Source organism: Empidonax traillii, unplaced genomic scaffold (assembly GCF_003031625.1).
Source record: "Empidonax traillii isolate 1590-97213 ecotype Southwest subspecies unplaced genomic scaffold, ASM303162v1 scaffold259:size690984, whole genome shotgun sequence".
NCBI classification, from domain to species: domain Eukaryota; kingdom Metazoa; phylum Chordata; class Aves; order Passeriformes; family Tyrannidae; genus Empidonax; species Empidonax traillii.
In genome coordinates this window covers 171,369-195,865 of record NW_020955452.1, presented here as the reverse complement: position 1 = coordinate 195,865, position 24,497 = coordinate 171,369, and the positions used below count along the sequence as shown (strand labels likewise).

Here is a 24,497-nt window from a genome sequence, read left to right as displayed (position 1 = left end):
GGCCGTGAGCAAGGTGGAATCATTTGCAACACAGTGTGCACCGGAGGAGTTCAGAAGACACCGGTGGGGAACAGAACAGAAAAGGGTGGGTTGGGTCAGGAAAATGGGCTGGTTTATAAGCGAAAATAGAATGATTGTTTAATCTGGCAAAACCAGGGCTGAGAGCTGGTGAAGTTGTTCCATCTACAAATGCTGAAAGAATAAAGTGGGGGGTGAAAAAATGTGTAAACTGTGGTTGATGTTGGCACGGGAATGTCTAGAGCAAGAGCAGCTACGGGTAGACATTTGGTGATATTCTTGGAGTTTTGAGTCTTTGTCCAAGCCTTCTCATGGAAGTCAGGTGCCAGCCACGGGCTCATGAGGACAGAATCAGGTGGGAGCCCAGGATCGAGGGTGTCCGTGACATTCACATCAGGGAGCTCTGGGCTCAGTGGCCAGATGAACGCCACCGCTTTTTCATCCTTATGTATTTCTTTTTTTCCCCCTCTCCAGAACATAGCTAGACTTTTGTTGTGTTAGGACAGACTGAAACGTTATTTGAGGTTAGGCCTTGTGGCAGAGTCATCATAGGACCCTGGAAAAGCCACCCCATTCTGGAGCAGTGTGATCCATACTCAGAAGGCTCCAAACACCACCACTATCTCTGTCCTGTGCAAATACCTGTCTGTATTATTCTCCAAACAACTCCATTTCACATGTTCCTGCTGTCGTCATGATGAATCGTTTCCCGTACAGCTTTGGGATGATGACTTCTAAATTTAGGACTTGGCTTCATGAATCCTTCCTGGCTGTGGGTGTATGACAAGGAGCAGTTCTGCGTGTGGGTGCCAGCAGTGGAGCTGGATGGCTGGCACTGCCGTGTGCTCATCCCCCTCACACAGCTGAGCTTTGGCTTGTGTTTAAACAAACACTGTGTGGTTTAAAAAACCGGGGATAACACGTACTTCCTCGGCAAACCCAGTCTTGCCAAGTCAGCACCTTCTGCAGCTAAACATGCCTGGGTTTGTATGTTAAGAGGAAAGAGAAAGTGAAGAGGATGATCACAACAAAACACATTACCTGCAGAAAAAAGTGCTTATCCTGCCTCTGCCGTTGTGCAAGTGGGGATCTTTATTTGGGTGTGTTGCATTGTGCTCGGGAAGTTTTAGTGGCCTAAGGGTCCTTCAATACTATGTTTCCTTGCACCATTTATTGTGTGTCTCTAAAGTTACCGGAGGGGAGTTTTATATTTCAAGGTGGGTTTGTGCCATTGGCAGTAATAGTAATGGAATTAATAATTACATTTTTGTAGAATTAATAATTACATTTTAATAGAATTTTCATTTGCAAAGTGCATTACAGCTGGTCTGTAATTAATTGCATACCTGTAGTGGCACTGAACTGTATCAGAGACTCCACATCAAGAGCATTAGAGAAATGCATGAGTTTTAAGAGGCTTTGTTCTACTCTCACTTGCAAGCACAGCCGGTTTAGGTGTAGACCCCACCCTGGGCTGTGGGCTTTGCATCCTCCCAGTTGCTGGTGCTCTTGCTTTTCTTCTTAACCAGTTTTTTGCTTAGTTCTGTGTCTCCATGTATGCATGTTCAGTGTGATGCTGAGGGTGGTTCTTCTGTGCTCATTAGTTTATTAGCTTTTGAACTATGCTCGTTGTAGATGGATTAACTGATAAAGTAAACAGCAAAGTCGTGGACTTCCAACTTAGTTTTAAAGCATTTAAACTTAGGTTTTAAGCATTACAGCCTGAAGAAGACTGTTTCAGGGACAGAAGATAAGGCCTGTGGTCCACCCAAGGTCATGTGGGACCATGCCAGAGCCTGGAGCCCGAGGCAGCTCCCATGGCTCAGGGGGAAGGGAGTGCTGCACCATTCAGCACAGGCAGCACCCGTGGGCCACAGATTCCTTCCCACCCAGGTTTTGGCTCTTCTCTCCTCTACAGTCACAAAACAGTTTTAATATTTCATGAGAAGTCTGTCCACTTAGAATAAGATAATTGATACATGCAATTTTAGTCCCTTTTAATATAACAGATCTCAAGTGTGAAACCTCCATCGTTAATGATCAGCATAAAATAAAAGTCTTTTTTTAGTGTAAGTTCTCAGTTAATTTTATAGTTCAGTTGAAGTGAAAATATCATTAAACAGGATAGTATTAAACTTTATACTTACTGGGCCTTCCCTACTCTGCAAGGGAGAGGTGAGTTGCAGTCTCGACTGGGTAATGGCTAATTTGTTAAGGGTGCACACGGAATTTAAACACCGAAAAGGTTTGAAGGTCACCTTCGTGAATGTTGCGTTCAGCTGTCGTCCTGTTTGTTTCAGAGCTGTGCTGACACGAGCCCTCAGTGCTGGTCTGAAGGCTGTGCGGGCAGCAGAGGAGGGTGAGGGAGCTGCCGGGAGGAAGCACCCGCAGCGCCTCAGCAGTGCTTTGCCACCCGCCTGCAAGGAGCTTTGAAGGGTACGGAGTGCGCAGCTCTGTGCTGCTGACAAAGGACAGGGGATGTGGTTTCGTCTTCTCCTCCCACCGCCTTCCCGTCCTTCCATGAAGTGCAGGTTTGATTGATTCTGTAATGAGCCAGGCAAAAGCACGCTGCCTTCCCCAAGGCAGGGCACAGAAACGGACACGCTTACTGTTTTAAACCCAACCCAGGCTGTAAGCTAGACTGTATCAAAATGCAACATTGCCACGGATGAGCTTGGGAAAATGAGGGCAGAATAGCAGTTTTCAATTTCAAATAGAACTTAGTGCTGTAAAGGAAAATACGAGGAAAGAAACTGTTGTTAGCTTGAACTGCAGAAGATGCTGTTATAGAAAGAAACATGAAGCATGCTCTGTTAATTTGGGAAAATACAGGGGTTCTGGGAGTCAAAAAATCCTGCTTCAGTAAGGTAGGTGAACTCAATCCACTTTCCAGAGCCATCTGCCATGGGCTCTGCAGTGACCATGGGGTCCTTTCATGGGCATACTTGCTCTGCAGCATTCTCTTTATGTTGGTGTCAAACTCTTTATCTAGTTCAGTAAATATCCCTTTGAGATTTGTGTATGGTAGAGAAAAATTCTCATGAAAAGGAGCCTCTCAGTCCTAAGGGTAAACTTTCAACCAGAAGTAGCATCTGCTGTTGATGGATTTGGAGGGACTGGAGATTTTTAAGTGTGTGTCTGACCTTCTGCTTGGGAGCTCAGAACCTGTTGGCTGTGGGGGTTTGTGATGGCTGCAGTTCCTGGGGCTGCTCCCTCCTCTGAGCTGCCCATTGACATGTGGACAGGACCCAGTCAGCATTTTGGGGCAACCTGAGTCATTTTTCTATGGAATTTGAAGTGTGCTGGGGCATGGTGGTGACAGAGCTGTCCCCTCAGGGTGCCCAGGAAAGTGGCCCTGTCTGTCTCCCTGTCTGCTCTCACCTGAACGAGCCAATGTCTTTATTAGCTGCCCTACTGGTAATCTGCTGCTGCTGCAAATTAATAGAGAAAATACTTTCTAAACACTTCTGCCTGCGTTTTCATTAATCTGTGCTTGGAAAATTAATCTTGTGGGGAGACCCACAAAAGGTGTTAATTGCCATTTCAGAGGAGGATTTATCAAAAGTTTGAGAAGGTGCCACAGCCACTGCACAGTGGTGGCAGTAGTTCCAGAGGGACTGTCCTTGCTTTTCAGACCTCTGAACTTACTGCAAGTCAAACCAGTTCTTTTCAAAAGCTCTTTGGGGCAAAGTGCAGCCTTGGCTGTGGAGAGGCCGAGTTCCTGCCCCTTCAGGTTCAGTGTGGGATTAGAGAAGAAGGAATAGGTGAATAATTGAGTTAATGTCCATCCTTAATACTGTACTGTTATTTTTGAAGACTGCTCAGATTGGGATTTTTTGTTGGTTTTGTGGGGTTTTTTACAGTTATCAATTATGAAATTTGGCATGAAAATTAAGTTGTGTGCTGATGTGAGTGGCTTTTGTGTGATGATAATTTATGGTCCGCTTTTCCTTATGAAAGCCATTCAGTAAATTCCTTGTGATTTGTAAACCTACAGGCAACGTGTTGGATATAAATGATGGATTGTACAGCTGAGGGAACAGATTTCTACCTGCCTGTGGGACTCATTTCTAATGACAGTTTTGTGGTGTCAGTGGGACGTCTGAGAAGCAAGCAACCCAGAATTTTTTGTTTTCTTTTGCTTTTCCTTGAATATTGAACTTGATTTCAGGGACTGAGAAAATCTTGCTTTTCAATTTTGTGCTGTAGCCACCTTAAGTAGACTCAGCGCACTGTCAGTCTCGGCCAGGCATCTTCTCTTGGCAGTGAACAAGCACATGAGTATCTGCCCACCCCTTTCTCCCAAATGCTGAAAAACTTGGGCTTATAAAAATGAAACAAATGCTGTTTAAATTGACACGTCACTGTGAATCTTCTTATGATCAGTTCAACACTGTGAACCTCTGGTTCCCTTCTCTGATAAAAAATTAATACAAGTAAAACGTCGACCTTTTCGCTGCTTATTGAACGTTAGAAACACTGGGCTGTCTGCTGGTGGTGAACTTCTGTACATTTTGGTGCACTAATCTTGAGAAATTAATACTAAACTGTTTAGGTTTTTTGGGACAGGAAATATTTATAAGCTGATTGTAAGCAATATAAACTTAGTATTTCTACAGAAAAACATTCTTAAATGCCCACTTACTGTAGCTCCTGCCATTGCTTGTGAGCAGTAGTGAGGCTGAAGGATTTTAAATTGGAATGGGAAGATTTAGTATTGGCATACACAGTAATTTGTTTTAGGTTGTGTAAATGCTTTTTTATAAATGCATTTGCTCAAAGGAGGTTTGAAGATCAGGCCCTTCCAAGTTTTCTATGCACTTGGATTCAATTTTCAGAATCCAGGAGCTGCTGAAGACTTTAAGTGACTTCCCGAAATGGGAAGGGAATATCGGTTTCCACGGGAAGTTCCCTGGCTGGAGCGTCCAACCACGCCACAGCCACACGCTCTCCGCTCAGTCTGGAATTGTGTCACCTTTGCAAAGAGCTCGAAGTGACCAGGTGGGGTGGACAGGTGTTGTCATTGAGTCACTGACTGCAGCGCCTACTGCTCGTAACCATAAGCAAGAGGAGTAAAAATGACAGGACCCAGAACCTGAGCATGTCCCTTCGCAGTGTAGGATATCTGCTGATGGTTCCATGGCTGATTTTGCCCAAGGGAGGATGCCAAAAAAGGATTCCAGCTAAGGCTTCTTGTCCGTCACAAAATTAATTCAAGATAAAACTGTGTGTGTAATTAATAGCTCCCAAAAGTTCTTTTAGATGTTTTTATATTTCTTATTAGTTGCATTTGTTAGAACTTGTGTCCTTATTCGCCTGTGTTGGACAGACAGTGAACGCATCAGACCTGTGTCCCTCGTGTGATCGTGCCCCTGCCCTGCACCCCCTGGATCATTTCACATGTGGCTTGTTTCTGTCGTGTGTCTCCAAAAATACCATCTCAGCCTGCATTTCCCCAGGGCACTGTCAGATATTGTCTAGTTCTCCCATTCTGTGATGGTCTTTTTTTTTTTTTCCTAGAGAAGAGAATCAGACAGATAAAAGCCAAAGTTTCCCACTTGGGTGCAGCCAGCCTGCCTCTGATGGCCATGATGGAGGCAGCTGGGCTGGAGATGCAGTGCTGTTCTTATCACAGTATTTGCTGCTTCAGTCAAGTCTCCACTAAGACCAGCTCAATAATCCTTTTTTTGTGCAAAGCTTCCTCAGATGTAAAGGTATTTCAGTCTCGACCTATCTTCATTAGCCTCTGCCCGATCCGTTCAGTCTCAGACCCCAAACAGCTGAGACAACCAACACAGACATTAATGGTTCCTACAGCTTTGTATCTGATTATCCATTGATGTTGTAGGGGACATGATTAAAGCCTTCAAATAAAGTTGCAGCTAAATCCTGTCATAGCCCAGCCCATTATTTTTTTGTTCTCTATTAGGATTTTAGGCATTTCTTTGACGTATTTTTATTGCCAGATTAGGAGGAAAACACTTGACTTGTTTGCAGCATTCTCATTATATTGTCTTTCTAACATTCCTGGAGGAGAATAAATGTAAAACACTTCTGTGTATTGTGTCATATTTCAGTGTGACATTAATACGTTCCATGGTTTACCAGTTCCCAGTTTTTCTCACTGTGTGGTGACAGTCAGGAAACCCTCACACAGGGGAAGTGAAGTGGTGGCACAGGCTGAGGGGGCTGCAGAGGTCGATGGTGTACAGGGACCTAGGTAATGCCTGTCCTGTAGGTTGGTTGCATTCCACTAGAGACCCAGCTGGGCAGTGTTGGTTTAGAGCATGAGCCTGTGGAGTCGGAGCAGCCTCTTGTACCACTTTTCCTCTTACTAACTGCCCCCTCACATCTAGGTCAATGGGATGCTCTTCCCTTACCTGAGAGTGTGGGAGTCTGGCTTTTGTATGGAGCTTCTGTCACCCAGCTCTGCTCTCAGTAATCCCTTGCAGCCTTGCAGACTGTTCCATACATGCAGGTACCACTAGACCATCCGTCTGCAGAGCTCGTGCTGCCCTGTTTGTACCCAGCTCCAAAGGGGGCACCTGCCTCCGTGTCCCTTGGAGGTTAGTTGGTAGAAATGAATGTGGGAATTCTTCCCAGTGAGAATCCTTGTATCCTGTGTACCTGGCTGAGCAGAGTTTGCTTGAGCTGTGTTACCAATTTTTTTTGTTTTATCGTGTCATTCAGAGTGTCCACAAGAGCAGCTTCAGAGCAGCGCCCACACTGCATGGCCTCTGTCCTAAAAATCAGTGATTTCTGCTCAACTGTGCTCCTACCCATCACCTGAAATATCCCCCAGGTCTCCAGAAGACCCTGGAGATTATTCTGGAGTATTCAAGGTGGTGACACAGCCAGGCTGTGGGGGTCTTTGTGGTACAGGAAAGCAATGGGCAGGACTAATGGGGAGTGGGATGCTGCAGGATGCCACTGGATTATCCTGTTCATCACCCCAGGAGAGGTTTTATGGTTGATGGGTTTTGGGTTCAAGCGACACGGGTAGCAGGGAATGAGGTAGGTAGTGTGAAGCCTTTTGTGTCAGATTAGGAAGTGGGTTGAAAAGGATATTTTGTGACTAATTGGCCATGACTGCTGGCCCTAAGGAAACTCTGAGCTTTTGGAAAGCTCGTAATCCCGTCGAGGATCGGGTGCACACTCTGGGCTCAAGTTGCTCCCGAGGGAAAGCAATGATGTTTTCCTCCTCCATCTCACAACTTTGCCCCTATACAGGCAGAATTCCTCCAGTACTCTTCTCACCCAGGCCAGGGTGATTAAGCACTTAAATTGATTAATCAAATTTCTTGTGATGAGAACTACTGTCATTCATTAATCTGAATGGGATTATAAATAAGAGCTGGCAGAGAGGGGAGACAAACATGTTGACAGATAGACCTGCTGCTTTGAATACAAATCACATCGCTGCATCTGGAGGGTCTGAGCTCCTGGCAGCCTCAGGATAGAGCTTCCCTAAAGGTAAAATTAGACTGAGATTAAAGTATCCCTGTATTAATAAAGAAGTATGCATTTATGAAGAGGCAGGCACTGCGGGGGGGTGTGGGGCTGCATACCAATGATCCTGCGGTGGGATGGCTGTGGGTGTTGCTGCCGTGGAAGCATCAATCCCCACGTACGCTGATTTCTGTCGCTAAGCCAATGTCATTAGAAGATTCATTTGTAACAGTTAAAACCTTGCAATCTTTGCAGTGACTTCAGAACCCCACAGAGGGAAAACAGGGTTTGAAAAAGAACCCATTAAACATTTAAATATTTCATTAAATATTGAACATTTCAAAAATTGCTTTCTAACGAGTCTCAAGTAAACAGAACAATATTTGTTAACTAAAACCACCAGAAGTGACAAGGTCCTGCAATGCACAGGCTGTGTAACCTCTCCTCCCTTGCTCAGCCATCACATGAGAGCCCTTGGCTCATTCTACGAATTGTTATCTGGGTATGGCTGCTGGTGGCATCGAGGGCATATGAAGGGTTTGAAACATGTCAGGCAAAGAGCCGATAGGATTAAAACCAAAATCTCTGCACCAGGCTGAGTGCCTGCATGGCGGGCCATGCCAGGGGCTGCACCACGCTGAGCCACAATGCTGCAGCCAAAAAGTGAAGGGTCGGGTTCTCCAGGGTTTTGTAACCACCTAGGAATGTTAAAAATGTTTTTGGGATCTGCTGTCAGTACCAGGGACTCCTCATCCGACCTGGCAAACCGTAAGCAATCGCTTAATTTCTGTTGACGTTGATAAAAGGGGAACCTTGCCAACAGAGCAGCTTAGCCCAGGCTGAGATCTGAGGACGTGGTTTTGCACTTTGCTGAATCAAAGTTACTATTTATGGATGTCAGAGGAAAATCCAAACCTGTCTAATATCTATGTTTTGCTAAGCTGAGGAGTGAGAAAACACGTTTAGCAGCATTTTAGTTGAAGATTTGCAGCAGTAACAGGAAATTTTGGATGCCTCCCTATGTTATGACACTTTTTAAGTCCAAACAAGAACTCCGGGGGCAGCCTGCCGGCCTTGAGGATTCCCCAGGGTTCAGGCACAGGTACACCTCCCTGTTTTGAAAAGCTGAACTGAGGCCAATCTTCATGGGGAAACATGGGGGTCTCCTGTCACATCCCCATCAGCTCAGCATTGCTGTGCCTCGCTGTGCCCAACGAGCACTGTCACCAACCTGCTCCTCCACTCATGGCTAAGCCTCCCCAGGCCCTCCCTGGCTGCATTTTGCTGCTGAGGAGGATGAGGAGGATTGCTGGCACGTGGCTCCCTGTGTGTGGTGCTGGCCTCGAGTCAGGGGTTTATAGCAGCACATTGGCTTTTCTGGGTGAATCCTGATTAATGGAGCGGGCGGGAGCCGCCGCTGTCTCCCAGCTTCCGCAGCTGACAGGGGCGAGCCTCATCTGATGTTTAAATGGATTTGGAACTTGTCTGTGCCTTTAGCATCCCTGTCCTGAAGGAAGGACCATCTGCTGCAAGATAACCCAGTCTCAGAAGGCACTCACTTCAGGTCTGTTTGAAAAGAGAGGTGACACACAATATTTGAGGGTTTCCCCCATGGTTGCTGATTCGCTGGCCGAGAGGCAGCTCCCAGTTCTCAGCTGCCTTGCTTTTACAGCTGGGCTGTGCCCTCTCAGAGGATCAGAACAGAATGTTGTGGGTGCTGGTTACAGACACAGATGGACAATGACTCCTACATGTAAAACAAATTTATCACTACAAACAGCTGTCAAATTGCTCTGATCGTGATTTGTGTGAAATCCAGAGGAATTGGTTTCAGGAAGAGTGGATGGTATCTCTGCTGGGATGTGGAAAAGTTGATGAAAATAATGGGCTAGCAGTGGTATCTATAAGAACAGATAATGGAGATATCTGTGATAAAATCACAGAATTATTCTGTATTATGATAGGGATATATAGTCTATATATCATGATAGGGATGGGATAGTAAGATTTGTCATTGCATTTTGGCTGTACCACTGAAATACAGGTTGCTGCATTGAAAGGTACCCACGTGAGAACTTACAGGCTGCTTTTCCATTTTCCCTTGCATGCCTGTGAATTCACACCTGCACGGCTGCTGCTCCTGCCTCACACCTTCCTGGTTCGGTGCTGGTTTCAGTAGGTGAGGGTGAGGGCAAAGTGTGGTTGGGCTCAGATAGAGCTGCTGCTTTAGGAGACCCGTACCCTGTCATCAGGATGATGAGAGGAATGAAGCCAATGCCTCTTCTGGCTTTCCCAGGAGGATTGATCCATGGCAGCAGTGCTGCCACTGCCAGCAGTGTGCTAGTTACTGATGGAAATTGGTGAGGAAGCTCTGGAATGGCTGGTGTAATTACAGAGGGAAATCCCAGCAGCACGGGGGTGTAACAAGGAGGCGATGAGCTGCACCACCACCACGGAGCCAAGGAGCAGAGGGCATGGTCCTATTGTCCTTTTCCCCCAGAAACCTGCACAGATCCTGCTTATGGTGTCCGCAGGCTTGCCAGGGTGTTGAAAGTTGAAGCCTTACACAAGGAAATTACTCAAGTATATTTTAATAGTTTACAGCCACAGGTCTTACATGATTTGTTCTCTAAAGATTGATTTAGCTTCTTATTAAGGGAATTGGGAATTCAGTGTGAAAATCTGAACAAAATATAGGCGATTTTTAGTTTTTTTTTTAAAATATCCACTAGTGTAACTCACTGGGGGGAAGAATTTCAAAGCCTGTCCAACCCTATCTTGAATTTTTGATTCTTCTGCTTTCCTATTTCCACTCCCAAGGTGTGCTTGTTAAGGAAGAACACCTCAGCATTATTGTATTATTTTTAAATAACCCACAATCACTGTAAGGAGCTCAGGATAAAAAAAATCCACTAATAATTTGATTTTTTATTCCCCCTCCCCGCCTCCAAGTTTTTAAAGTTTGGTAATGCCAGATGTGCATTGCATACAAATGGCAGGGTGGGCAGCTGTAATTGCACACTCTCCCCAGTGCCCAGGGAAGGCCTTTTTTCTTTAATTACCCCTCGACTTGTGAAGATGTGAGCTGCAGTGGAGCTGGCAGGGCCAGGCTCTCCAGCAGCAGTGGGAGGGCTGTGCAGGAGGTGCCCACAGGCAGGTGTGGGTGTCTCATTCCAGGGATCCTCCCATGGCAGCAGGATGCGGTCTGTGCTCAGGGCACGCACTGGGTCATCTTCAGGGACAAGGACACAGTCCCAGAGAGGTGACAGGACCACACCACCGTGGGCATCCGGATCCCAGCGTGGCAGTGGGTCAGAGTGCTCCCTGCAGGGCAGCTGGCACTGCTGGTGTCGCTCAGGGCTCCTTCAGAGTCAGGCTGGTGCCGGTCCCCGTGGGAGGGGATGGCGGCTCACGTTTTAGGCCTTGTTCTCTACACAGCAGTCGATGAACTCCTGTGGTGGCATTTCTCCTTAGACAGCTCAGAAATGCCTTTTCTCTTCTCCTGGAGATTTTGTAAACTTAAAAGAGAATCATGAAAAAAAATGTTCTCTCCTGTCCAGCCCATTAATTCAGCCTGCTCAGGACAGAATTAACCTTGGCAAGCCTTGCAGAGGAGAGAGTTGTTCTAACCTTAAAAATCTGCTGATTAAAGCTGGTTTCAGGAATTCGATTTCACTTAATGTGTTGGCTGAGCGCCCAGCCTGGCATTAACATCTCCACAGACACACAGGCCTCCACAGCTTTTACCTCCCCACTAAAAAAATAAATAAAAAAAATAAAACCCAGATAATGAAACCCCTGTTGCCTGTTCTGAGCAAGAATTCATTTTAAAGACAGCTTTTGCTAAAGGCATTACTCCTGCCCTGGTTACCTGTGTGCTCCAGCCAGGCAGGGCAGTAATTCCACTCTCCTCATTATTTGCATGGTGGTGTCCAGCTGGCTGGGTGCTTGGTGATCCTGAGCCATCCTGAGGCCGAGGGATTCATCCCACACCAAAAGCAGGGGTCAGTGGGGCCAAGTGTAGGAAAATCGCCTCTACACCCTCCTCCCCTTAATCCCCGTGTACCGTTGGGCTGCAGACTTTGTGTCATCCCCAGCGGTTAACTCATTAACCTTGAAAATCCTCCAAAACAATGACGCTCAGATTTCCTAGCTTTCCATTTATATCCTAAAGGGTTTTTATATGCCTTTTTATCCAAAAATTAATGTAGTTTTTATTGCTGCCATCATTCATTTTGCCTACACTCCATGTGCACTCCCAGGGTCTGTTTGTCCCCTGCAGCGTGTTTCTCCGACACTGTGGTATCTCTCACTGCCCATGGGGACAGTCCCTGTCATCTCTCTGAGGCCAGGAGTTTGCTCACTGTGTGGGTCTCCTTCATCCCAGCTGCCCAAGTTAGAACATTCAGCCTCTAAACATCAATCCAGAGTCAGATTCTCATGTCCTGTCACCATGGGGAAAAAAAAGAAAAGAAAAATTTAAGAAATCCCTTTTGTGTTCTGGGTGCTTTGTGAATTCTGTGAATCGTTAGGATTTTGTAAGAGTTTGCTGAAATGTTGAAAACCATTTTCATGGAGGTGGGAGGCTTTTGTGTGATTCATTATTGACAGCTCCAGAATTAGCCACGAGACATCTCTGGAGAGGCAGGGCAGTGCTCCCACCTGCTGTGCACCATAAGCTGCACCGAGCCCAGCACTGGCACTTTTTGGGTTTTGTTTTAATCAGAGCGAAGTTGGGGTGGGAAGCTAGTCGGGGGGATGCTGGAATATACTGATATATATTGCACGAGGTGCTATGGATGTCTGTAGTGGCTGTGAAGGCTACTCCAGCTGCTCCAGACCGGTTTTCTCACCCTCACTGGGAAGCGGGTTGGACTGGGAGATGCTGCACCTCCCAAGCTGCTTTCCTAAGAGGGGGAACCAGCTCTGAGTCAGCAGAACCGAATGTTACAGACCTTTCCATGCAGCCCCCAGCGCTGTGTGCCAGGAGTCACTGTCAGGGATTATCCACACAAAAGGCAGCGGCTGTTCCCCATCCGAGGGGAAGGATTTAAATGTTAAGCTTTTCTTTGGATTATTTTCTGCAGGGCTTTTTTCCCTGCTCTGTTTTTCCTCCCTACATTTCTGTGTGTGGAATGTACCCTTGAATCATTTGAAAGTATTACTAATCTTTGTAATTTCTGTTTCAAAAATAACTCGGTGATAGCAACCAGCAGTCCTTAAATCCTGTTTAATTCAGGCCAACCTTGGAAGTGGTGATCCTGGGGAGGGGAATCTGCCACAGCCTTCTGTGTGCTCACCAAGTGCACACATCCAGAGGCACCGCACCCCTCTGCACTCGGGCGTCTTTGAAATTAAAACCAGTTTTGTGTGTTTGGGTTATGCTGGGCTTGCTTTCCAACTGGAAAGTTTTAACATACTGGAAATTTGTTTTATTCCTGAAGAAAGAATTCCTTGGCCTTGCTGATTTTAGTTAATCAGAGAAGCAGAGTTTATTTAAAAAAACCCCAAAGCCAAACAAAACCAACAGAAAAGAAACAAACTGTATTTTGGCATTTTGCTGTCTGAAATATCTGGCAGCAATTTTTTCAGTTTACAAACACAACATTTTCAGTTGAAATACCCAGGAGATAAACCATGGAAAAAGAGATGTAGGTATTGTGTTTGTCAAAAAATAAGAATAGGTTAGAGCCAAGATTGGGATGCAGCCCCCAGAGCAGCCCTGTTGGTGTCGGGATGCTGAGCGCTGCTGGAGCCTCTGTTGGCTCTGGCTGCTCCAGGGTGACCATGCTTGGGCAAAGGCAGCAGGAGGGGAGGCTGTCGGGGAAGGGGTTCTGTGACCTGTAGCAGTGCTTAAAAACACATGCCTGGGGTGCCACAATCCAGCCTCGACCATCAGCAGAATGATGTCTTTGGTGGCAGGTTGCGCACTTGCACCCCATCCCTGGCACAGCCTCTCAGGCAAAGGTTCCTTCACTAACCTGACTCTATTTTCTCTCTTTTTGTGTCCCCAGTGCCTGTATGGCTGCTACGTCCATTCCTCCATCATCCCCACGTTTCACAGAAGGTGCTACTGGCTTCTGCAGGTAGGATGGCGACAAGTTCCTCTCTGCCGGGTCACCCAGTCGAGCCCATGTTCAGCTGCTGCTGGGGTGGTCAGCATCCCACGTTTCACTGTCTGGGGGATTTTGCTTGTCTGAAGAGGAAATGTGTGTTCTTAGCTGTATGTCTCTGTTCAGAGAGATGATGTATTTTCTCTAGCAATAGAGAGCTGATGCCAGGTCACACATTTCCTAAACATGGGTTCTGCTCAGGTGAGACTTCCTGGAGGTTTTTGGTTGTGTTGTTCCATTCTGAAATGAGGCAGGAGCTGGGAAGCCAAGTGCTATACAGGCATGCCATGGTATGGGAGAGAGATCAGCTCTAGGGCTGTGTTTGAATTTGGGGTGAACCATGGGGCCAGCCTTACAGTGGATCTGCTCTCCTCCAGTGAGGAGTTTAGTCTTTGGAGAGACAATACACTCAATGATTTTTCCCTCTCAATGAGTGTTGTGGGAACAGCAAAGTCCCAGGAGGAGTCAAGCTGAGTTTTCCTCTTATTTACACAGTGTTTGGGCAGCTCCCCCCAGGCTGGGGGGGGGCACTCAGGGTTGCGTGTGGGAGTTTGCTCAGGTGGTGTTTGCTGACCCTGTCTTTGCGGAGCTGTTTGTATTCCTGGCTGGTTACCATGGTGTACAAAGTGGAAGCAATTTGTCTTCTTTTGTTAGAAAACGGCACTTGATGCATATTGTAATAATACTGTTTTAAAGCTTGAACTCTCATGGTCCTGAAAACTAACAGGTCTGACGAAAGTGACATCTGTTTCTAGAATCAAATGGAAAATAATCCCTTTTCCCCCTGGTTTTGCAATTGCACTTTCATAATAAAAAAGAAGGCACTTCTGCTGTCACTGGGGCAAGACAAGACACCTCATGAACTGAAGAGGACTGTGCCTGCACCACGAATATAATCGAAGGGAACATGCACCAAATGTCACTGTGCTCTGTGCTGTTTATGTGCTGTCAGCTCCATTTGCACCCACAAAATATAAATGCCACACCTGGCTGCAGTGGTAGGGGCAGCACTGCACCTCACAGAGCAGAGCTGTGGCTCCTCTGACAATACACTGTGACCATGTTGATGTTGCTCTCTTATGTGCTGGCCAGGCTGTGCCTGTACCCCCTGAGGTCCTTCCCTCCTGGGTCATCTCTCTTATCTTCAGCCCTGGCTGCTGTGGCTGTTAGCCAGCATCTCTCTGGTGGGTTGCACTGCAGCAGTATAAGGTCTCCGAGCTCTACCCTGGGGTCTGACCCCTTCAGGTTCACAGGGTGTGTGATGATGTTTAGTCATCTTCTTTGCTCTGGTAATCATTTTGGATCAAGAGGAGCGGATGGGAAGTACATTTCTTAGAAGCCTATTTATAAAATGCACTGCCGGATGCCTCACTGTGGCAGTGGTAGACTGGTATTCCTCAACAAGGACACACTGTGCCTTCTCTGTGGGAGGAAGAGGGGTCTGTGATTCAGGACAGCATCTCCCAGGCATAAACGGGCATCCCTCAGTCATGTGCTCAGGGTTATTCAGCTGGGAGAAAGGAGCTGGCCAAGAATAGATGATGCTTTTCTATTGTCTGCACAGTGTTCGTGTTCAGCTCCGTGGTGAATTCAGGGGGAATGAGAACAGAGAGGGAGAAGGTGTTTTGTTTATCATCTTCAGAGGCTTGCACTTCAACACCCCCCGTAAATGAGTTTGATATTCCAAAACAGGTACAGCCAGGGCAATGTTTAACATTAACCTCCAGCAACATGTTTGGCTTTTTAATTCACAGAGGCACTTGGGTGACTTGCCCTTTTCTTAGAGAGACATTCAGCACCTTCCTGGGACACGCAGTGCACTGCCTGTGAGTCTGGTCAGTGGGGACTAAATACAATTATTCTGTGATGCTGCCTTTGTTTTATGGGATGATCTTCCTCCAAATCCTGTTGTTGGTTAGATATCGATTAAAAATCCCCATGCAATTGTTCTTGATCTTTTCTGCACCAGATTTTCAGTGTAAAGGCCAGGATTCAAACCAACCACAGGGACTCATGATCTCCCTCATGCATTTACACTGCGCTGTAGCCATTAAATGTCTGGTGGTCTCTGATTTCTTACTTTAAGCAACTTTGTGTTGTTGTTTATGATTGACATGACGTGCCTGCTCTCTGTGGACTGGTCAGAGGGATAAGAAATGCGAACCAGTCAGCTGGAGCTGCACAATGCAGTTTTCTGTGTCTCCCAGAATTTCTCCTGCTGTCAGCAGAGACCATGGTGATGGCAGCTGGTGGGGGGGTGGCAGGTCTGCTGCATGGGGCACTGCAGCTGAGGCCTCCTCCTCCACTCTGTTCTGAAAGGGTTAAACATTTTTGAGACATTTCCAGGTTTTTTTGATAATGGATTTTAAGTGCTGCCTTACCCCAAAGACCTTTAATATTTGTAATAGGTGTTGTAATTGCTGAGCCAGTGTTTGAGTGTTTCTGCAGGAGACGGTCCAGGCCTGGGCTGAGGATTTGGGTGGCCTCTTCACAATGTTCTGGGGAGGACTCCCGAGTAGTACTTTGGTTTTTATTGTTTTGCATTGGAGAGTATCCGTAAGCACCAACTGAATATCAAAGGTTTTCACAATATTTTCTCTTTAAACTGTTTTTTCCTGGATTCTTCCTTCTGATACACTTGAATATTCAGCAGTTTGTTACTATGAATGTCTGCACTGATGTTTGATGCTCCCTGAGTGTTCCCATCCTAAAACGCATTTTGTCTGAAATGGGCAGAAAGTATCGAGGCCTGAAACTCAGTTAAAACATTTTACATGACATCTGTCACTGTCCTGCAGAAATTTGGTGTTCATTCTGTATTTTTTGCCTCAAATTTTCAATTATGTCCTAAACAAGAGGAAACCCTTCCCATTTCTTTTTGATGGCACCCCATCAGAGCAGCATTTCCCTCTCTGATCGCTTGTTCTGTGCTGCATCAGCAGCATCTCCCACATCCCTGGCTGGAGCAGCGACAGACAGCTCGAGGGTTTGGGACTTTTTCAACATAAATTGGAAGCATTACAAGCTCATAAAAATTCTCAATACTTTTGCTTAGTAATGGGTTTTTATATTTCATTTGGGTGAAATAGAAGTGGCTGGGCAATAAAGCAGTGAGGTTGCTGCACTGCACATGGGCACTTAGATGGTCCTGTATGTTGGGGGGGTGGGGTGTGAGCGAGGCCTCAGCACAATGAGCCTGTGTGTGTTTGCTAACGGGATTATAAACTGTTGCTGCTACCTCAGCATGTTTTCCCGAAGTGGGTTTTAACCTGCACAATGAAATTAAGTTTGTATAGAAGTCTAGCAGAGCACGGCCTGGGGTGCCCAACCTTTGCCAGCGTGTCTGTGTCCCTGGCGTGCCCGGGGTCCAGGTGGCTGTTCACAGAGCAGTGCAGCAGCCGTGCTTTACCTCCCTCGGGTTTCTGTGCTCACTGCCCCACCTGCATGTGGAACTGTGCTGGAAAGGAGCCAGTGAAGGCGTGGGGGGAGTGCACAGCACTGCCAGGAGTGCAGAATGATCTTCTGCATCGATTTAGCTCTGAGCTGCAGCAGCACAAGTGCTTTTGGTACCAACCATTGTCAGGATGCAGCAGTCAGTCCCCTTTTGTCATTGTAGGGCTTCGTGATGCACAAGCATTTTCAGAGAATGAGGAGGTTGTGGATAGCCTTTTCGTGCTTCTTTAACGTGCCTTTGACTTGATGTCTCTGAAGGATGCTCTCTTCTTTCCCTCCTTTCATCTTCTCCCTGGCTCTTCTGAAGTCACCATACTCATTGCTGTGTCTCTGCTGCCTTGCAGCCACCAGAACAGCCATGTCTTGAGACTTCCCATCAAGTTTTTCATGGATCATTTAAGATCTGAAATACTCCTGGAATCGGTGGAGCTGTGCAAAAGCTATTGCTCAGTCCAACTGAAATCCCAAGGGTTCTGTAAACTCTTTCATAATAATTGTCTGTTTTCATTATTTTGATTTCTTTTTGTCTAACATATTGGCTCCTGAAAGTGAATTTCAGAGTAACCCTGCAGGAGAAGCTCCTGTCCTCCCAACTATCTCCTTCCTAGGAGCAAAGGGTGTTGTGCACCGTGCTCCATAATCCCTGAGTGTCAGAGAGAGCACAGCCCATGTGCTGTTGGAGAGAGGACAAACCCCAGAGCCCTGTTTGCATTTGCAGCCATCTTTGCCAGGAGACTGTGGAAAGAAATCTAGATGTTGCTTTCTTGAAAAACATTTTCTGTGACAGAAGTCTGTGGTACAAAACACTGAACTGTGGCTTGGGCTGGACTGTGCCCTGTGTCATCCTGGATCCCTGTGAACCAGAGATGGTTGGACCTCAGCAGGGTGGATGAAGTGGGGCTGCAAGAGTGACAGTACTAAGCTTCTGATGATGTTACAGTAAAGGGGAGGCAAAGAGGATTACAAATGAACTGGTGTGTCAAAGGCTAGAAACATTTTAACAGGAGTGCTTTATCTTTTATAATGTTTTTATAAATTATTTATTAACATTCTCACTGCATTTTCCTGAGAAATTGGGTAGAAGTGCAGAATGTACAGGAGGCAGATTATATTCCAGAAGGAAGATGCCTGTGATTAAAAAACAATTTCCAACCCTTTCAAATACATAACTTTATTTTAGACGAGCAGGCTGCTATTTTTGTATCACTCTCCACCATTTTAAAGAAAATCCCATATTTGTTCCCTATATATATGAGGAGACTGACGTTAATGCGAGCAAATTAAAAAGCAGTCAGAACGCTTTAGTTGTTGCTTAAATAATCTGTTGTCATTTATAGAAGAGATGCGTTTCCCAAACTGCTGGGGGACGTGCCTGGGTTGCTGATTGAGAGGAGTTCTGACAGGGGCGATGGGGAAAAGGCCAAAGCATGGCTGGCTTCCACAGAAAGGGAGAGCAGGTTTTGTACTTTTGGCTCTTGGTGGAAATGATGCCCCGTTTTCCCCGGATGCCTGACCTGGGGGAGGGAAAGCAGCAGCTTTGTCCCCTCTTGGTGGCCGCAGCCCTGCCACGTGCCATGGCGTGGCCAGGAGCAGCCCCAGAGCGGCTCCTCATGCCTCGTCCGGCAGCTTGGGGCGGATATGGCATCGAGCCTGCATGAACAGGAGCACCTGCCTTACCCAAAATGGGTTTTCCCCTGTGGCTACAAAGGGAACTGACAGCAGGGTCGGGTCGGGGGTACCTGGGGATCCTGCCAGAAGCCTGCCATTGCTGGGAAACATCAGCATCTCAGCAGGGCCACACAGAAGTGGCACAAATGGAAACAGGATTACTTTTGCTCCAGCACCCACCCCGCTGTTCTCCTGGGAGGACCCAGAAAGCAGCACTGTCATCCCTCCAATTCTACTCCAGTTCAGTCTGGTGACGCTGTCACCGAGACATTCTCACGGCAGGGATCGCAGCCATGCAGCAGCACAACTCAGCTGGAAATTAAATCAAACCACAGGCTCCAAGACACTTATTAATATGCTCTGTATACTGAGGATTAGGCTTTTGGTGACACTTAAATTGAATTCTAATGCTATTTTGAAATATATAATACGCTGAATTTACTTCACCTCAGGTTTGAGTTAATGGTTTATTAAATTATGCACCTTGCAGTAGCAAAGCTGTTTCCTGGTGTAGGACACCGAGCCTTGCAGGAACAATGCAGAGATTCTGCTGAGCTCATTCACATCCTCCCTGGTCAATTATTAGGTCTGCAGGTGTCAGTGAATGTATTACACCATTGGCTGGAGTTTCACCCTCACCAAAGAGGTATAATTGGGGCTTGAGTTGGGAATTCTGTAGTGAAGCAAATTACATTTTGAGTTTAGAGATCTGGAGTTCGTTCTGGCGTGGGCAGCAGAGGACTTGAAGCAGATGCTGCCAAGGCTGAAGTCTCTCTTTCTAATGCAGGATATTTTTTTCCTCTAATACGCAGTGTTTTGGCCTGCAGTGAGTTACCCTCTCTATTTTATCTGTTAAGGCACACTTTTTTAAGTGTTTTGGATAAATCACTTCCCAGGTGCCTGCGGGTTTGAATGCTCTTCTTGCTGTCCTCTGCCTTTGTGAGCATCTTGCTTATTACCCCAGTTGCTTTTATTCTCAAGATAATCTTTTCTTTCTGAGGGAGTCTCTGTACTCCCTTTCTATCGACTGGCTGCCTCGGCTGTCACTGACGTCTGTGCTGCCCCTGGTTAATGAAACTGTGACGCCTCTTTGGTCTCACCCTGTCTCACTGGTATGAAAACTCTCCGTCCCTGTCACCTCCTGCAGCTGCCACCTGCATCCTGCCACCTGCGCCCCACCTGGGATGCATCACTGCATCCCTTCTACTGGTCCACACCCATGGTGGTGTCTTGGGTCAGACCAGCGGAGGGGAACGTGGCTGTCACACACATGGATGTATTCATGGTGCACTACCTTTAGGGAAAGGCAGTAAAGGTTATTAAAACCAGCCCCAAGGTCATGGTCTGCACTGTAAAATGCTGTGCCTGCCTCTGAGGCCACGGGAATGGTGTGTAGGGACCACAACCTTAGTCCTCTGCAAGATTATGCAATGGTTTCCTTTAGTATATGAGTGAAGGGGCAAAAGCCAGAAGAGAATGACTGACCTAAATGGCTTTTCTCCTGAACAGGCGTCATACCTCAGGGGATCATTTTCTACGTCAAGGAAGAAGTGCACAATTTGTCTTATCATACATTTGTTTCCGTTAAATGTCAGCTTTGCCTCCACTCCTGGCACAGCCACAAGGCGTGTGTCATACAGCCGTCTGCCGGCTCACTCTGCTTATTGGCCCTTGGCAGCAAGAAAGCATGACAGAGTAAAATAGAGGTTGAGGTTTTTATCAGTTTAATCACTGTAAAATGGGATGGTCTCTTCCCAGGAAAGGAGATTTCCCGATAATGTAGCCAGGACATAGCAAGTCTGTTGTATTCAACGTGTCTTCGTGTTTCCCCCACCGTCCTATGGCAGAATGGAATGACCGTTCCAGTTGTCCCCACAGCCCTGGCCAGAGGGACAGCACACAGGGCCCTGCTCCCTGCTGCCCTTTTGCTGGGCACTCATGGCAGTCACCATCTAGAATTCAGTTGAGCTGTCGTGCTTTCTGGTGGAAAAGGGAGAGAGAAGGCTGCTGGGATTTTCACCGTTCTCCATTTATCTTTGTTGCTGGCACTCTTCAAAAGCTGTCATCAACGACTCCATAATCACAACCTTTATTTCCAAAGGCTGATGTTTTTCCTCTCTATGATTACACTTGAGCCACTTTCTGTAGGGATTTTGCTGTTTCTAAGACACAGTGCTGGTGTCTAGAGTGTTCCTGAGAGCAAGGACCTGGTCAGGTTGGTTCAGCCAAGCATCCCCATGTGCTTCAACCCCTGTTGCCCAGCACAGAGGCACTGTCATTGTCTGGTTTTATAGTGTCCCCACGCAGATATTTAATGCTTTGGGGAGCCTTTGACTTTCTGAAGCAATCAAATTCTGCTCATCTCATGCTTTTGCATTTCCTGTGCCTGTCTTTCTGGGAATTTGCCTCATGTGCGCAGTGTAAAACTTCATAGGAAAAGGAATCCCCATAGAAGATCAATCCCTTCCTCAGCCTGCAGTGAAGAGTTGAGCTGTGACATCAGTTCTATTGTGCGTGGTCTGAGTGAGGAGCAGATTCAGCTCTGAATCCTCCTGCAGCGCTTGGCACTGGCACAAAGAGCTCCAGCCTCAAATGCTGTTGTTCTTTTGGGTTTATTGAACACTAAATCCATCACAAAAAAAATGCAGAGACAAAACTGAATGAGACATCCTTTAAGGTCGTTGGTTCCTGTGGAGCGATGTGGCTGCGTGGCATGTTCTGTGACACAGCCGACACACGTGTCATGTCGACTCTGAGTCATGTAGCCGTGTCCTCTTTTCATGGAAAAATACAGCAGATACGTCCTATAACCTGCTACCTGTGCAGTGCAGCACTCTGATAAACAGTAATTATAACTATTATGGGATGTCATCTCCTCTCTGCCATTTATTGACCTTTTCTTCAGTGTAATTTTCTTCTCGGGAGTCCAGGTTACTGAATACCCTGGGAAGAGCAGCCGTGTGAGCATCTGGGACAGCACAGCTGTCGAGACTCGCTCAAGTGCTGAAAGGTGCTTGATTTTAGACTTGTTTAATGTTTACGTTATGGTTATAAATTTGGAAACCTCTGAGAAAGTAAGTTTTTTTCTGAGTTCACCTTGTAGTCGTTGAGGGAAAGAAGTTACAACTCTTGGGCACTGGGACACTGCTAAAAGAAATTATCTAAAATAGTTTTTCTGTCTGTAATAGCATTTCAGATCCTAGAGCCTTTTCAAGCTCAAAGCTTCCCAAAATCAGTACAGTGAGAAACAGCATCCTTCCAGGGAACTAACCCCTCATTTTCTGGTCTTGTCAAATCAAACAGGAAATCCATTGCAGATTCAGAAAATAATAGGATGAAGTAAGTTTTGGAGGGGCAGCTCTGAACTTGGGAGAAAAGGTTGTGCCGTGTTTGGGTTTTTACAATGGTTTGCTGAAATCGCATGAATTCACATCATCAGCTAAGAATATCAGTTGCTTTAAAATGTCAGCTTCTTCATAGCTTTGCTCTACGTGAAGCAGACCTAGGCACTGTGTTTAGGCATGGCAAAGGGGGAATAATGTGTCCCACTCGCTGTGACCTTCAGGCAGAGCATCCCTCCCGGAGCTCCCCAGTGCTGCAGGGACTGGGGCTGTGTGAGCTCCAGTTCCCAGCCTGCCACTCGGGTTCCAGGGGAGGAGGATGTGGAGAGGGCTTGATTAGAAAGTGCTTTTGCTTTTTCTCGTGAAGGATGTTTGCAGTGAAAACTGTACGTGAAATTTATACTCCTCTCATATGATTCTGACTGGTTTTAGTGCACAAAATCTCAGAAGAAAATGTATTCAATAAAAATTTGATGTGGAACTATAGCTCAGCAGAATCTTTCTTCAGAAATCCAGCTCTGGGATATTTATTTTGTATCTAGTTTCAGGTTTTGTGCTATTCCTTCTGCAGATGCCCTCGTTAGCCTGCTAACAGCTCATGAAGAGCTCAGCCCCTCTCATGCCCCATCCCAGCATCCCAGCACTGCCCAGGGCATTCCTGCAGTGCCTGTGGGGAAGGTTTAGGGGAAAGCACAGCTGTGTGGAGTGCTTCTTAGGGCTGCTGCTGTTGGCTTTTTCCACAAGCAAATCCTGTGTTTTGTTAGTGAGGAGAGCAGAGGGCCCAGGAGTCACTCGAGCTGGGGGGCTGAACACGCGGTTGCTGAGCTGGTGGGCAGTGATGTGGCCAAGAAGAGTGTGGTGTGCTTGGTTTACGACAAGTCTACTGGAAATAGTTTTAGCTGGAAAAGTGCGATAAATCTGGATTTATTCTCCTTTGATGCTCAGCATACAAAAGGAGATGGTTTAGGGGAAGTAGGAAAGAAATCTGGGATGGCCACAATGAAAATTGCAGTGTAGAAAATTGCAATTGTGAGTCTAAAGCAAGCGAGTCAGTGACATGATCCCAGTATCTGACATGAGTCTCGAGACAACTTAGAGTGTTTCCCTAAGGTTTAGTGATAAACTTTTGTCTCCTGTGAGTGAGCAATCTGCTTCTTTGCCACTTTTTTCAATTTAGACAGGAGTACACTGAAGCCCTCTTGCAAAAATATTTATTGTGTCAAGCAAAACTGGAGGGTTTGGGTTGTACTTCTCTAGTAATTATTTTTCTTTACTTCCAGTGTTCTCATATCAAATTTTCACTGGAAAAGTACTGCCCAGAGGCATGGGAAATGGCATATGGCTTTATGAAATATACTCCCATCCTAGGATACACCATGTTTTTATTTTGTGGCAGTCCAGGATTCAATGCGTGGCCTAAATATTGTGGCATCCTATTTGATTTTTGAATTGTTGGATGGAATAGACACTGTAGCTCATGGACGACATGACCATTTTTCCCCGTGTTTTACCCTTTTTCTAGATTACTGTCTGTAAGTTTCAAAATGGAATAGGATTCCTCCCTAGTTTATAAATTAGGGCCATATTACAGCAGCATCCAGTAATGCTGCTATATTTCAGATGGTGTCAGGGTTTCTATTATAAACCTTATTTTTCAGAAGTTTATAGCTTAGCCATAAAAATTTGCTGTGTACTGGGGCTCAAGATGTAACAGCTGCATCTCTGCCATGCAGAGGGTGCGTTTGCATGTAGTTCCTGCAAGCAGAACAAACCACATTTCCTGTGTGTGTTTATACGTAGAGCTCTGCGTAATTGTATTAAAAATCAGTGTAAGTTTATCCTAAGTTTTTATTTTCAAAGTTAATTGCTTGAAAGCCAGGAAACGCCCCCTTTGACAGGAGCACCGCAACGTTGCCAGAGGGGTGCTGGCTCCCAGTGCCCTGCGGGGCTCCGGTCTGTCGGGGCAATGTCAGGTTTTCTTGAACCAGAGCAGTGAGACAGGACACGGCCTTTCTCGGAGCAGGAGCTAAGTAAGGAATCTGCTGATGGCTCTTGTGACCCTGGAGTGATTAGCTGGGAGCGCTGGTAATCTGAAGGGCTGTTCTTACTTGCTGAGGGATATCTGGCCCGCACAGTAACAATTGGCCGTAAATATCTGCTCTACCAAAAGAAACCCTGAAAATGGATTTGCATACAGACTGTACCTCAGATAATATCTACAAGCTTACATGGCTGTGAATGTGTATCATTGGTGGGTTTTCTTATGTTGACACATGAGTAAGATGCCCATAGCCTTCTTTTAATAGCCCTGCATAATGCTCACACCTGCTGCAGTACAATTTGCTGCATTTCAGCAAATAAGCTGGCTGAAGGGAATAGGGAATATCATCCCACAGTGCCATGAACTTCCACCAAAGGAGACAAACCGGGGCTGTTTGTGGCCCAGCGCTCTGTG

General features: G+C 46.3%; 1 protein-coding gene across 7 annotated transcripts in view; it reads left to right on the top strand.

The window, feature by feature from the left end:
• The window catches only part of CAMTA1 (calmodulin binding transcription activator 1), a 218,925-nt gene that overhangs the window by 105,119 nt on the left and 89,309 nt on the right, over positions 1-24,497 (top strand). For all 7 annotated transcript variants that reach the window (XM_027889335.1, XM_027889332.1, XM_027889331.1 and 4 more), the window contains one exon: positions 13,482-13,553. In XM_027889335.1, coding sequence (XP_027745136.1) covers positions 13,482-13,553 — 72 coding nt within the window. The remainder of the gene's footprint in view (positions 1-13,481; positions 13,554-24,497) is intronic.